The sequence below is a fragment of the Lithobates pipiens genome, unplaced genomic scaffold (assembly GCF_037356315.1).
Source record: "Lithobates pipiens isolate NorthernLeopardFrog02 unplaced genomic scaffold, aLitPip1_a1.2 Scaffold_19, whole genome shotgun sequence".
In the NCBI taxonomy this organism is placed as follows: Eukaryota; Metazoa; Chordata; class Amphibia; order Anura; family Ranidae; genus Lithobates; species Lithobates pipiens.
Genome location: NW_027507764.1, coordinates 302,240,829 through 302,256,348, shown reverse-complemented (window position 1 = coordinate 302,256,348; position 15,520 = coordinate 302,240,829). Strand labels below are relative to the sequence as shown.

Sequence of the window (15,520 nt, the reverse complement as noted above, 5' to 3'; positions counted from 1 at the left end):
ATAAAGACCAACTTTCTTGTTAAAAAAAAAAAAAAAAAAGTTGTGTTTGGTGAGCACTGATTCTGAGCATGCGTGTTTGTACTTTCAACTTTTGTGTGACAGACTTGTGTACAGTGTTTGGTGAGCATTGATTCTGAGCATGTGTGTTTGTACGTTCAAATTTTGTGTGACGGACTTGTGTACAGACGATAGGAAAATCTGGCAACAGACCGCTATCCCCCGAAAATTTACTAGCCTGTCATCCAACATTTGTTGGCGGAAAGTTGGATAACAATTGTCTGATAGAGCGTACTAACGGTCGGATTTTAGACCAACAGTCTGTCATCACACAATTACCTGCCGAAAATCCGATCGTGTGTAGGAGGCTTTAGACTGAGAACCGATTGATCAAACAACGCTGATCGCTCGGTTCCCAGAGCTCTGTGTGCAGAGAGCTGGTAACTGTCAGTCACCGCTGCCTGCTCTGGCGCCCCCTCCACTGCACTCCTGTGATCAACAGTAGAAGTACAGCCAAACAAGCTTTGCCTGTACTTCTCCTTTAAAATGTTTTTTCTACAAATCTCTTTATTATGTTAAAAGCAAGTGTGCTAACTTGTTTTTGATTGTGCAGATCCCAGGATATGTGAAATGATATGTGAAATGATGTGTGAAATGAATTCACTGACCTTAATTCAGGTCAGTGAATCAGTAAGTAGTGAAATAAGGATACGATCAAAGCCCCTGAGCATGTGCCTAAAACAACTCAGCAACAGCAACCTAGCATATCTAACTAACTACAGGTAAACATTGCAGTAGCCCAAAATAGTATTTGATCTTTTTTCAAGTTGGTAACTGTGAAATCTTGGATCTTGTCCCTAACTGCCTGTTCTAACCAGATCAGGAAGCCAAGGGCTTAAAGCGGGAGTCCGCCGGCACTCCGCGTTTTTTTTTTTTTTTAAAAAGCCAGCAGCTACAAATACTGCAGCTGCTGACTTTTAAAATAGTGACACTTACCTGTCCAGCGCGCCCGCGATGTCGGCACCCGAAGCCGATCTCTAGATCGTTTCTCGGGTCCTGCCGCCGCCATCTTGGGTATGGGAATCAGGAAATGGAGCCTTTCGGCTTCATTTCCCGGTTCCCTACTGCGCATGCGCGAGTTGCGCTGCGCAATAAGGACGGTCCTCGCTGCCTCTGGGATCTGTGTGTTTCCCAGCAGGCAGCGGGGCACTTGCGGAAAGGGGCGGGCACTTGCGGAAAGGGGCGTAATTTACGCCCCTTTCCGCAGAGAGCTATCCCGGAAGTGGGTGCAGATACCTGTACTGTACAGGTATCTGCACCCCCCTCCCCCCTGAAAGGTGCCAATTGTGGCGCCGGAGGGGGGGAGGGTTCCGATGAGCGGAAGGTCCACTTTAGGGTGGAGCTCCGCTTTAAAGGAGTTGTAAAAGCAGAAGGTTTTTTATCTTGATGTATTCTATGTAGCAGCCTCCATTGCACCCCCCCCCCCCCCCCAATTACCTACCTGACCTCCTTATCTCTCCAGCAATGTCCATGATCCCCTCAGCAATCTAATACACTCCTCCTGATTGGCTGAGACAGAGCAGAGGCGCTATTGGCTCCCGTGGCTGTCAATCAAAGTCTGTCAGCCAGTCAGGGGAGAAAGGGGGCGGTGCCATGTCAGGGCTCCGTGTCTGAATGGATACAGGGAGCTCTGACTCAGCTTGGGTGCCCTCTGTAGCAAGCTGCTAGCTGAGGGGCACTCAAAGGAGGGAGGGGCTAGAAGTAGCAAAGAGGGACCCGAGAAGAGGAGGATCTGGGCTGCTCTGTGCAAAACCAACTGCACAGAGGAGGTAAGTATAACATGTTTATTTTTATTTTTTTTTTAAAGCGAGCCTTTACAATCACTTTAAATCCATGCAAGCTTCTCAAAAAAGGTCACCAAACTGGTTTAAGGTGGAACTAAGCTCTCCCATCCTTTACAGCCAAGAAAGCTGCCATCTTAGCCTCTGTTTAATCTGCAGTTACAATTAGCTATGACACCAGCCATTTGATGGCTTTACAGTTTGGGTGAGAGCTTACATGTGCACTCTAGTAACTAACAGTTATAGGCATAAACCACATTTAAGTACACAATGGGGTTTATTTACTAAAGCTGGAAAGTGCAAAATCAGGTCCACTTCTGCATAGAAACCTTCTAACCCCGGCTTGTTCAATTAAGCTTTAGTAAAAAAAATCTGGAAGCTCATTGGTTTCTATGCAGAAATGAGCCTGATTTTGCACTTTCCAGCTTTAGTAAATAAACCCCATTGTGTACTTAAAAGTGGGGTATGCCTGTATTGGGAAGCAGCTCATTTGTTGGGTTTAGTTCTGCTTTAAGTACTACATGCATTGTTAATATTTTACAGAAATAGCCAAAAGCTTTGAGAATGACACAAAATATATAAATGTTCATAATTTTTCATACTGTGCATGTGTGAATGTCATGGTGGGTGTAAGCCCTTTCTGAACAAGATACCAACCAAGTAGGACACAACAGTAGCAGCTCCACTGTTTTCCAAACAGGTCGCAAAGTGATCGGGGACCTGCGGGTGGTGGGATACTTCAACCGCTGCCAAAAGTTTTGAGAATGACACATATATTCATTTTCACAGTCTGCTGCTTCAATTTTTTTAGATCTATTTGTCAGATGTTACTATTGACTGAAGTACAATTACAAGCATTTCATAAGTGTCAAAAGCGTTTATTGACAATTATATAAAGTTTATGCAAAGTCAATATTTGCAGTGTTGACCCTTCTTTTTCAAGACCTTTGCAATTCGCCCTGGCATGCTGTCAATCAACTTCTGGGCCACATTTTGACTGGTGGCAGCCCATTCTTGCATATTCAATGCTTGGAGTTTTTTTGTTCACCCGTCTCTTGAGGACTGATCACAAGTTCTCAATGGGATTAGGGTCTGGGGAGTTTCCTGGTCATGGACCTAACAATTTTGATGTTATGTTTCCCGAGCCACTTACCCCGTTTCCCCTAAAATAAGACCTAGCCTGATTGTCGGTGTTGGCTGCAATATAAGCTCTACCACCCAAATAAGCCCTACCCTGTTTCCTCAAAAATAAGCCCTACCCTGAAAAGAAGACCTACAAGGACTTTAACTAGGGCTTATTTGGGGGGTAGGGCTTTTATTGCAGCTATCACCGACAATCACACTAGGTCTTATTTTAGGGGAAACAGGGTAGTTATCATTTCTGCCTTATATCAAGGTGCTCCATCATGCTGGGAAAGGCATTGTTCATCGCCAAACTGTTCTTGGATGGTTGGTAAAAGTTGATTTAGGGGGATGTTTTTGTACCATTCTTTATTCATGGCTGTGTTCTTAGATAAAATTGTGAGTGAGCCCACTCCCTTGGCTTTAAAGCAACCCCACACATGAATGCTCTCAGGATGCGTTACTGCTGGCATGACACAGGACTGATGGCAACGCTCACCTTGTCTTCTCTGGGCAAGGGTTTTTCCAGATGCCTCAATCGGAAAGGGGATACATCAGAGAAAATGACTTTACTCCACTCCTTAGCTGTCCAATCCCTGTACCTTTTGCAGAATATCTGCAGAATATCTGTTCCGGATGACACCAGGCCATCCTGCAAAAGTTTTTGCCTCACTGTGAATGCAGATGCACTCACACCTGCCTGCTGCCATTCCTGAGCAAGCTCTGCACTGGTCGTGTCCCTATCCCGTAGCTGAATTAACTGTAGGACGCTTGCTGGACATTCTTGGGTACTCTGAAGCCTTCTTCACAAATGCAGAGGAAATGTTTTTTTTTTACGGGAGTTAAGTTCATTTCCATGGCAAGGAAGGACTTTTCAATTACCGTATATACTCGAGTATAGGCCGACCCGAATATAAGCCGAGGCCCCCAATTTACCCCCAAAAAAACTGGCAAACTTATTGACTCGTGTATAAGCCGAGGGTGAGACATGCCTGTCCATCCCTGTGTGTGTGTCCGTCCATCCCTGTGTGTCCGTCCATCCCTGTGTGTCCGTCCATCCCTGTGTGTCCGTCCATCCATCCCTGTGTGTGTGTGTGTCCATCCATCCATCCATCCCTGTGTGTGTGTGTCTCCATCCATCCATCCATCCATCCCTGTGTGTGTGTGTCTCCATCCATCCATCCATCCATCCCTGTGTGTGTGTGTCTCCATCCATCCATCCATCCATCCATCCCTGTGTGTGTGTGTATCCATCCATCCCTGTGTGTGTGTGTGTGTGTGTGTGTGTCTCCATCCATCCATCCATCCGTGTGTGTGTGTCTCCATCCGTGTGTGTGTGTGTGTGTGTGTGTGTGTGTGTGTGTGTGTGTGTGTGTGTGTGTGTGTCCAGCCTACCTGTGTCCCGAGCCTTTGTCCCGAGCCTCCGTCCCGTGTCGTGCCTTGCCTTCGTCCCGTCCCGTCCCGTCCTGTCCCGTGCCGTGCCTTGCCTCCGTCCCGTGCCCTCTTCGTCGGCGGCCATTGTAAAATTCAAAAGCCGCGCCTCCTCCTTCGCCTGTGATAGGCGGAACACTGAATTTCCCAGCAGGCTGTGTTCCGCCTATCACGGACGTCGTATCATCCTCGTCCGTAGTACGAGGATGAGACGACGCCCGTGATAGGCGGAACACAGGCTGCTGGGAAATTCAGTGTTCCGCCTATCACAGGCGAAGGCGGAGCCGGAGGCGCGGCTTTTGAATCATAGAATGGCCGCTGTCTGTCTGCTCGACACGCTGATCGAGCGGGCAGACAGCGATGACTCGAGTATAAGCCGAGGGGGGCACTTTCAGCCTCAAAAAAGAGGCTGAAAATCTCGGCTTATACTCGAGTATATACGGTAATTGCAATTTATCTGATCACTCTTCGTAGCATTCTGGAGTATATGCAAATTGTCATCATAAAAACGAAGACAGCCGACTTTGTGTAAATGTAAAATATTATGTCATTTTCAAAACTTGTGCCCATGGCTGTAGGCACCTTGCCCTTAAATGTGGCCTTTAGCAGTTACAATATGCATAGATAGATTGACAACAAAGCTGAGTTTTGTGGTGACAACAAGCGGTTGTAATATTTACCTGGTACAGGGAAGAAAGAAAATAACCTCAAAGGGATAACACACAGCTCTGCAAAAGCAAAATCGACTCCAATGATGTCAACTAGGATCTTCTCTGATACATTTGGAGTCCAGAACATCACAAAGCACAGCTGTGGAGACAGTTAGAACATGTGAGGAAAAGCATTTTTCATGACTTACAAAAAGAAGGGCATATGTTCCAACTTAAACACTGACATTTCAACAGTAGACATAGCCAGCTTATAGTTTCACAAACTACTAAAAAAAACCAATGTAGCTTTTTAGGGAAAATACTGTTTTAACTGTCTGCCATAAACGTAAATAAAGCCTAAGTTTACCTAAAAAATAAAAATCAGCACAAGAGACATTGAATGAATGAAACAGGATCTATGAATGGAGGATGGGCAGATGATTGAAAGGGCCACCATCTCCATTCATAGATTGTGTTTCAGTCGTACAAGCTGCAGTAAAAGTTTCTTCTATGTATGGAGGAGGTGGGCGGAAAGAGTAGGTATAGTTACTCACTCTTGATGTAAGCCTGTCGCAGCTCCATTAGTTCTATCAACCACCCCATCCAAGGCAAATTATGTCAAGGGGAGGGGGCAATGAAGGAGGAAAACATTGGCAAAAGGAGGACAGAGCAGCACAAGGGACACATCTTACTGAATGTATGTTTTTAGTATTATTATTTTTTTTTAGGTAAACTTAGGCTTTCAATTTGAGTGGGCATTGCAATAATGACGGCTTTAGTTGGGTCCTTCAGTTGGTCAAGTAACCTTCGGATAACATCACAAGTACAGCGGGTATGGGCCAGTTATGCCTAAATAAACTGGGATGCAGGCTGGGTTGCAACCAATACCTCTGTAATCTAGTTCAAGTTCAGGAGAGACTCCTGAGCCATGCAGCCCAATTCATTTTTTACTTGTAACTTCCTTTAAATGTTTCCGGGCCGCCACCGCACTGCGGCAGGGCGGCCCGGCTGTGTGAAACAATGTACCTGTACTTTGTTTCCTCTTCTGGGTCTGGGGCATTCATGTGCCGGAAACCCGCTGTGATTGGACACAGTGGGAGCCAATCAGTGGGTCCAACGGGCGCGATGGTCGCTGGGACCTGTCAATCATTCCTTGGAGAGGCAGAACACCAGTCTGCCTATATAAACAAGGCAGACCACTGTTCTGTAAGAAAGAGATCTTGTTTTTCTGCTAATCATGAACGCAGATGTCTCTCTTCCTCCAGTTAAACCATCCCCCACACAGTTAGAAATCACTACCTTGGAACACACTTAACCCTTTGATCGCCCCTCATATTAACTCCTTCCCTGCCAGTGCCATTTATACAGTGACTGCATTTTTTTAAGCACTGATCACAGTATTAATGTCACTGTTCCCCAAAAAGTGTCACTTAGTGTCCAATTTATCTGCCGCGGTGTTGCAGTACCGCTAAAAATCGCCGATCACCACCATTACTATTAAGAAAAATAATGCCATAAAAATATCCCATAGTTTGTAGACGCAATAACTTTTGCGCAAACCAATCAATGTACGCTTATTGGGATTTGTTTGCCAAAAATATGTAGAAGAATACAAATTGTCCTAAATTGATGAAGACATTTGATTTTTAATTTGTTTTAATTTGATGTGTGTTATAGAAGTAAAAATTATTTGTTTTTGTTTTTTAAATTGTGAGTCTTTTTTTGTTGATAGCGTAAAAAATAAAAACCGCAGAGGTGATCAAATACCACCAAAAGAAAGCTCTAATTGTGGGAGAAAAAAATATATAAATCTTGTTTGGGTACAGCGTCACACAACCGTGCAATTGTCAGTTAAAGCAACGCAGTACCATGGTCATGAAGTGGGTGAAACCTTCTGTGGCTGAAGTGGTTAATTTACACCAGTCTCTGTATTATGGAAGCTCTTTTTTGTAACATAACAACAGCAAATTAAGGTTTTGGGTAAGGGTTACAGGTACAACCTTTTTTTTTTAATTATAGTTATTATTTCGCTTTTTCAAAATAGTATCAGGATTACAAAATCCAAACAGGTGATTACAGTGAAAAACGAACAGTGCATGAAAATTTTCAGTACAGTATAAAAGTCAGTTAAACATACAACAAAGTATCTCTAAGCCCTTGTACACACGTGTTGTCAGATAATCCGACCATGTGTGGGCTCCATCGGACTGTTTCCGTCGGAATATACAACCGTCAAAGTTTTTGGAGCTGGGCTATAAAATTTTCCGACAACATGATCCGATGGGACTTTGTCTGATCGGAATTCTCTACAAACGATCGGACAAAGTGCCCCGCATGCTCAGATCTAATTCCTAGACCAAAGCTATTGGCTACTGGCCTGAACATAGTCCCATCATAACGAAATAACGTCATCACGTTCTGAACGATCGAATTTTACGACAACTTTGTCTGACCGTGTGTATGCAACACCAGTCCCGTGCAGGAAAAATGCAGCAGGTTCTACTTTTTTTTCTGGACATGCAAGCACTGGTGTGAACTATGTCATTGAAAACCATATAAATTTCCATGCATTTTTAATGCAAAAAAAAATAAAAAAACGCACTGGACTGCAAGTGGTGTGAACTAGCCTGGAGTTGAAATATTTTAATTTGGGCCCAAGGTAGCATTTGATCTGTGGACAGGTACAAGGTTTGTTGGTCAGGTTCTGGGTATAAGGATATTTAAGACCTCTTGCATATGGGATGTCTAAAAACACCAAATGTTTAAGCATTTGGGTATTTGTTTTTACTGATCCAAATTCAGCTCATTGTTTTTAACAGCTTCAGATCTACCCTATAGCAGTTTTACTGCTACAGGGCGGCGCCTGTGCACCAGATTACATATATATACATGATCCGAAACTTCTGGAAGCCGATCATCGGGTGCACAATACCAAAAGTGCTCTGGCACCCGCTAATCGTTAGGCAGAGAGCCGTTTTGACAAGAGAGGAGTAAAAACACCTGATTTATAGATTCTTACACATATTGAAGATACTTTATGGGACATGTATTCACTTTTACTTTACTTGAATAAAATTACCTTATTGGGATTATTTGCACATAGACTGCATGGCATGATTTGCACATTGGACAATGGAGGTTATTTACTAAAGGCAAATCCACTCTGCACTACAAGTGCACTGCAAATGCACTTGAAAGTACACTGAAAGTGCACTTGGAAGTAAAGTCGCTGTAGATCTGAGAGGGACATGCAAGATAAATAAAAAAACAGCATTTTAGCTTGCACATGATTGGATAATAAAATCAGCAGAGCTTCCCCTCATCTTAGATCTTTCCCTCAGATCTACAGCGACTGCACTTCCAAGTGCACTTGTAGTGCAAAGTGGATTTGCCTTTAGTAAATTAACCCCATTGTTTGCACATTTCCATTATTATCAATTATTTTACTCTGAAGCATGCACATATTGCACATTATGATTTGAGAAAATTGAATACATCACACAACACTTAGAGCACTTTATAGAAACTGGAACAAATGCAACATGTGGACTGTTTTTTTTTAGATTGATAGCTACATGGAATATTATTTACAAATGAATAGAAATGAATTATAGAGGTTTTATTCATTTTGGTACACAATTGACTGATGATTGCACTATGGAACACGAGATTACTTTATGTTTGCAAGTACTAATACTCCCCACTGAACCCTTATGAGCAAAGTGCCACATCATTAAATAATTTTCATTACCAGTCTCAATGTGGGAACACGTGGCAGCTGCCCTATTTTTTGTAATATTACATATCTATTACGGTAGCACATAGGAACCCACTCTTTATCTTTACAGTTTGGAGACTGCTGCCAGTGTGGGAGACAGAAGTTCTCACCCAGGGGGCCCCCCAGCCAGAAGCCAAGCGACAAAGGGTCTCACAAAGGGGTTAAAGGGGCCCAGTCAGAAACCAAGAAAGAGTGAAAGAGCCCTTACTCTTTTCTCTCCAGCTTGACTGTCCCTGTCACATCCCCTTCATTTACTGGATTTGAGTTTTTTCAATCAAGGTCATTAGTATTACATGTGAGCATTACCTATGGCACTCTGCAGAGGGCCCCAGCTAGAAAATAGGAGGCAGCAGGTCTCGTTCCAGGATTCAAGTTGGCTACTATCGGGGAGTAAGGAGAACCCCAATCCATAGGCCTGAGGTGGGCCGTGCAGCAGGGTGCTACGACTAAAGGCTAGAGAGTCAAGCAACCAGGAGTGCTGGACAACAAAGTGTGAGCTTATGAGCCAGGTGGCTCAACATTTTCCAGTGTTTGTATTCTGCTGATGCTGGAGAAGATTACACGCGTGGGAAATTTATGTTGGACTGGCGTTTTGCTTTCTGCTGTTGGGCTACCGGGTCCTTAAATATAGTTCCTGTCTGCTGTGGATTCAATGTATAAAAGCATCTCACTGTATAAAAGAGCTAACCACCCCAAGTCATAATGCATACGCCACCTTCCCTTGATTTAAAAAAGCTAGATGACTGGCGTGTACATGTACAAACAAAATAAGCGCAAGTGTTTTACGCGCATGCCGTGTGCAAGTACCCTAAAAGTGACTTCTGTGTTGTAAGCTGCAGATCCTGAGCCTTCATAAACAGACCCTTGCAGATCTCTAGCCTACAAACTTGCATTTAACTTTCTTTATCTGGATTATTTATTCAGAAGACAAAACCCAAGCCATAATTGGGTCAAAGGTTATATGTAAACAGTTTTCTAAAAATCCTTACGGGCAATTAAAAGATGCTGAACAGCAGTTATGGCACCGGACAAAAATGTTCTGCAGCAATACAAACTCCAAGTCAAATGTTGCCTCATAGACATTCATATAAACGTCTGCAAATCCATCATGGTATGCAAGTCTGTCTTTGCATATATTTGCATGTCTTGCCGCAATACCAACCATCCACCTGCTATCTACAGTAAATCATTTTATATAATGAAATATTCACATTTGTTCTAACATGATCATCAAACCTTCTGCAGCTGAAGAATAGTCAAATCATTTCTGCAGTCCTTGACACTTTGCCTAAAGTTGAACATCAGGGCAAACAGCTAAATACACAGCAGAAATATCGGCATATACTTCAATGGGAAATGTGTTAATTGCAAAATGATATGCAGTTGTGTGCAACCAGCCTTGTGATGCACATAGCCCTTCTGCCAAACAGCAGAGCCAGATCCATGAAGCTGAACTTCAGCCTTACTTTCTGTCTTGCACAGTTGTACTCTTCTCCTGTAATGAAATTGCTTACTCTGATTTCAATGCACACTGTGAGCTTCTCACGGTGTGCATTAGAAGCTGCAAAAAGACAGAGTCCATCTGTTTTCCTAGCTGGAGGACATACTGCATCATCTTAGGCCTCTTTAACATGGCCAATCCGTTCAGGTCCACCTGTCAGTTTTTCAGGCGGACCTGAACGGATGCTCCATAGAGGTCTATGGAGCGTCGAATGTCAGCGATGACATGTCCGCTGACATCCGACCCGCTCTGATCCGAAAAAGCGTAAGAGCAAAAAACCTACTTTTCCATCTGTCATTGGATCGGATCGGGTGACCACGGACTGTGCGGTCCGTCGTCATCTGATCTCCCATAGGGGAGAGCGGCGCTCTGACAGGTCCGTCTCTGCACACATCTTCCTTCTCAGCAGGGATCGACGGAGCGATCCCTGCTGAGCAAGCGGATATCCACTGGGCGGATCGTCACTGATCCAACCCTGTGTGAAAGAGCCCTTACTCTATCCCTATCACATCCCCTTCATTTAATGGATTGGAGTTTTTTCAATCAAGGTCATTAGTATTACATGTGAGCATTACCTATGGCACTCTGCAAGCTCCAGACTGACATCCACCTATCAATGTATTTTGATATTGAAATAACTCACCTAGAGCCAGCCCACTGCCAGTCTATCAATCAGGGTCTTCCTGCATTGCAGAGACCTAGTGATGATGTCACTGGGTCAATATTAAGATATTTAATGCTAACAGGTGTGATTTAACCACATGCTTACTGGGCACTTAACCCCTCCTGTCCAGACCGATTTTCAACTTTTTCAAGGCACTCTGCAGCCTTCTGTACATACTGTATAACTTCATCTGTAATGGTGGGTGTGAGATCTGGGCAGCATGCCATTGCGGTGGGGTGGGATAGGGGGTGCAGGTTTCAGATTAAAGAAACCAATTTGCAATGATGCACAGTTAACATTTTCCACAGAGTTGTGCAACAAACTAATTTCTGGAGAAACAGTGGCTGGTAAGGACCTGTTTACAAAGCTCATTAGAACCTAGCTATTCAAAGTAGTAGTATTTAATTGTACAGCTAGTGCAAAGCCCTCTTTACCCCCCCCCCCCCCCCCAGTTCAGCAGCACCAGGACTGGTTAATAAATGTGGTACAAGAATGAATCATTTGCCTGCTCATTCTATTCTCTCTTCTGTGTATTGTGTTCAAATTCAGGACATGTGCATGCAGCAGAGTCGAATTGGATGCTAGTGCTTGCCTCCCTCTATGTGATACAATACAGAGGATTACAGAAAGCCAATATAAAAAAAAATAGTAAAAAATATATGTAATGATTCTTTTAATTAAAGTGGAACTGACAGCTATTTTTTTTTTTTAAAAGGATTTAGGTAGGCTTTTTTCTTATTCAACTTTTTTTTATTTGTAATAATAACAATTACAATATATCTGACAATATTTTCGAAATAGTATTCTATAATACAGAAATATTATGCTATAATACAGGAAATACAGGTAAATATATTACTCTAGATTTATGACTGTTAAAGAAAGGATTCATTTTGAGGAAGTCTATTATGATCAGGGTATTATACAGGCATACCCCACTTTTAAGTACACAATGGGGTTTATTTATTAAACCCGAAAGTGCAAAATCAGGCTCACTTCTGCATAGAAACTAATGAGCTTCTAACCCCAGCTTGTTCAAATAACCCCCCTAGCGGTAATCCCGAGTCTGGCTCGGGGTAGGAATATACTGATAGGAGCGGTAACCCCGATCCAGACAGGATGGCTTCGCTCGATGCAGGGGAGGACACAGGGATCGTTACTCACCTTGTCCCCTGGATCCAGCGATGTCCGCCACGCTGTGCGATCGAGCCGTCCTGCGCTCGATTCACAGTGCCGAATGCCACCGAGCTCCGTTCCCTGCGACGTTACGGCGCACAGGAGCGGAGAACGGCGGCAAATTCAAAAAAGTTAAAACACACTAAACACACACAGCACTGTAATCTTACAGATTACAGTGCTGTATTAAAAAATACACACACCCTTTGTCCCTAGTGGTCTGTGCAGTGCCCTGCATGCACTTTTATATTATAAATACTGTTTTTTACTGCCTGGAATTTGGAGATTGTCCATAGCAACCAAAAAGTGTCAATTTTTCAGTGTTTTAGGATTTTATTACATTATTGAATACATTTTATTATTCTTTATTATATTATAAACTTTATCATACCCGGGATGTCTGCTAGACTCTGGTTTGAACAGATTTAAGAGCGTTATTCCTAAGAATTACAGGACTACAAAATAAAAGCCAGATTTCCGTGCAAAATAATTGTACCGCTTTCAGCACCTAATTCCAGACTGAATCATACCGCCAGGGAGGTTAAAGTGGTTGTAAACCCTTACAAAGCACTTTGACCTATAGGTATGCCTAGATTTAGGCTTACCTGTAGGTCCAAAAAATATCTCCTAAACCTTCACGGTTTAGGAGATATTTCATAAAAGACAGTGACAGCGGCACACAGGCGCACTATCGCCATTAGCAGCATGCCTCTGCTAACAGCGATATGCCGTTAGTGGCGGCTCCCGTGCACATGCGCGGGAGTGACGTCATCGCTGCTCTGGCCACTCACAACGCCGGAAACCCGGAAGAAGATGGAACACTCCATAGTACAGGGGACAGTGGTGACATCGCTGGCACCTGTGTCAGGTAAGTGACACATAATGGGCTACTCTGCGATGCATAGTAGTCCATTATACTTTACCTTTGCAGGGAGACAAGGAGGAAATAAACCCATTAGGGTTTACGTCCTCTTTAAACATTTGTAATAAAGCATGGAAGCTCATTGGTTTCTATGTAGAAGTGAGCCTGATTTGGCACTTTCCAGCTTTAGTAAATAAACCCCATTGTGTACTTAAAAGTGGGGTATGCCTGTAATAATCCTTCTGCATATTAACTAAATATTAGGTAGTCATATATAGATATATTAATTTTTGGTTGAAAATATGAAAAGCTCCATAAAGTATTGTAATCATAGATATATTTAATGCTATATTTTGTGACTATCAATATTAACGATAACTTAAGATAGGTAGGATAGGTAATTCAGAAGTGACTCTATAGAATGTATATGTTATATAATGTGTATAGTTTTGGCACAATTCTGATCTGGGAAGAAGTAACTCCCATGTTCATGCGTAGGGTTTAAATCATCCTGGCCAAGCCTATGAAGATGGCCAAATACTGTGAACCTAGAACACCTCACCCTTCTATATAAGAAACAAATCTTTTTTTCTGTCTGTATTTCCATTGAAGATTTATCCTCACTTTCTATCTGGTAATTCCATCTCAGCAGAACACGAGGTGAGAGAACATCTCTCTAATGGAGTCCTATTCGGCATGCAAGACCCTTCTGAGTCATAAAACAATGCTAACAATTAACAATACATATATTTTTTGGTAGGTAAAATGATAAATGAACACTAATGCAACGGAAAAATTAATCATGGATATAATTAAATCTAAGTACGGCTCATCTAGTGTTGGCCAGAGACATCGACTTCACATTGTTTTTAGTAAAAGACACACTTTGGGTGTTCTGGGGTTCCTTTCAAGTAATAGAGGTGTATGGGGGGAAGCCTCATCACTTTGAGAATAAATAGTTATTGGCCAAGATTTTCTAACTTGTCTATTTCCTTTGACTCCCGTGAACAGTTATCTATCTGGAGGCTAGCAGAGGCTGAATTAGATAAACCAAGGAAATAATCAAAAATCTGACAAGTGGAAGAATATCTCTCATGGAAAAAATACAAATGTGTACAAAAAAAAATGATGTACAGTATGACTCAAAGCATATTGGTCCCATTATTTGATGTGAAGTATATATCTCTACAAGGATCATTTATGAATTTACTCTATCCCACCTTATAATGCAGTTAGATATGTCCTAGGAAAAGTCATAAAACACAAAGAATTTATAGGGTATTAAGCACGGGCAAAAAAAAAAGCATTGCTGGGCAAGCATGATTAATTGGCATCAATGGACAGCTAGTGTTCTTTCCTAGTTCCATTCAGCCTCACCTGATTCTCGTTCCACTTCCATGTCACTGTGACAGTGAGTAACAAAACAAAAAAGGGGTTGTCAGGGTCAGTAGGTGCTGACTCCAGCAGACCTTATCAGCAGTTCTTCCACAGTGATTCAGCAAGCCTGCAATGCTTACATACACAGCAGTACACAGAATCTGCAGCCATGATGAGTACAGGCATACCCCACTTTTAAGTACACAATGGGGTTTATTTATTAAAGCTGAAAAGTGCAGAATCAGGCTCACTTCTGCATAGAAACCAATGAGCTTCTAACCCCAGCTTGTTCAATTAAGCTTTTGTAATAAAACCTGGAAGCTCATTGGTTTCTATGCAGAAGTGAGCCTGATTTGACACTTTCCAGCTTTAGTAAATAAACCCCACTGTGTACATAAAAGTGGGGTATGCCTGTATGATGCAGGCAGGCTAAAGTCGTTGTTTTCACACAACGCATCCAAATGACAGGTGTGAGCAGCATTCGTTTATATTGGATAAGATACAGTCAGAGCTTGGTTTTTAGTGTTCACTACAGTTTATGAACAATCATACACACTTGTAAATTAGCAAGTATGTTTTTATATACAGTGGCGAATACAAATGAATCTGTTAAAATATGATACCTCCTGGAATGGCAAGTAAAGAGCTTCTGATTGGCTGCCTTGTAGATTTTTACCTACCTTGCGATGTATAATCACTATAGAGAAGCATAATGTATGTGAAGTGTCTTTGTTAAGGGGGCCATACATGGATCAAAATTCGGCTGGTTCAGCAGAGACTGGCTGAATTTTGATCCATGTATGGGCATGCTGGTTGTACAGAAGACGATCTACTGATTGCCTTCTGTACAACCAGCCTTTTGGGTTTTTCCAGAATGACCAGTGCTGCCAACCATACCTGGCAACACTGATCAGTGTGTTTTGATGGTGGGGAAGCCTCTCCGTCTTCAGAATACAATAGCGCAGCAGTAGGGATTCTCCCATTCACATCGAATGTCTGGATTGGGGAATCGGGTCGTTTTTTTTGTTGAACCCAATGGATTATTGTATGGCCAGCTTTACTGTCTATCTATAATAGACAGTAGTGTTTTGCTTACTGTTTATGTAAGAAAATATCCTCTG

The 15,520-nt window shown here is 42.6% G+C and overlaps 1 protein-coding gene across 1 annotated transcript in view; it reads right to left on the bottom strand.

Moving 5' to 3' along the window:
- ANKH (ANKH inorganic pyrophosphate transport regulator) overlaps positions 1 to 15,520 on the bottom strand; it is a 182,574-nt gene that overhangs the window by 17,404 nt on the left and 149,650 nt on the right. The window contains exon 9 of the mRNA XM_077492026.1: positions 5,072 to 5,201. Within this exon, the coding sequence (XP_077348152.1) occupies positions 5,072 to 5,201 (130 nt within the window). The remainder of the gene's footprint in view (positions 1 to 5,071; positions 5,202 to 15,520) is intronic.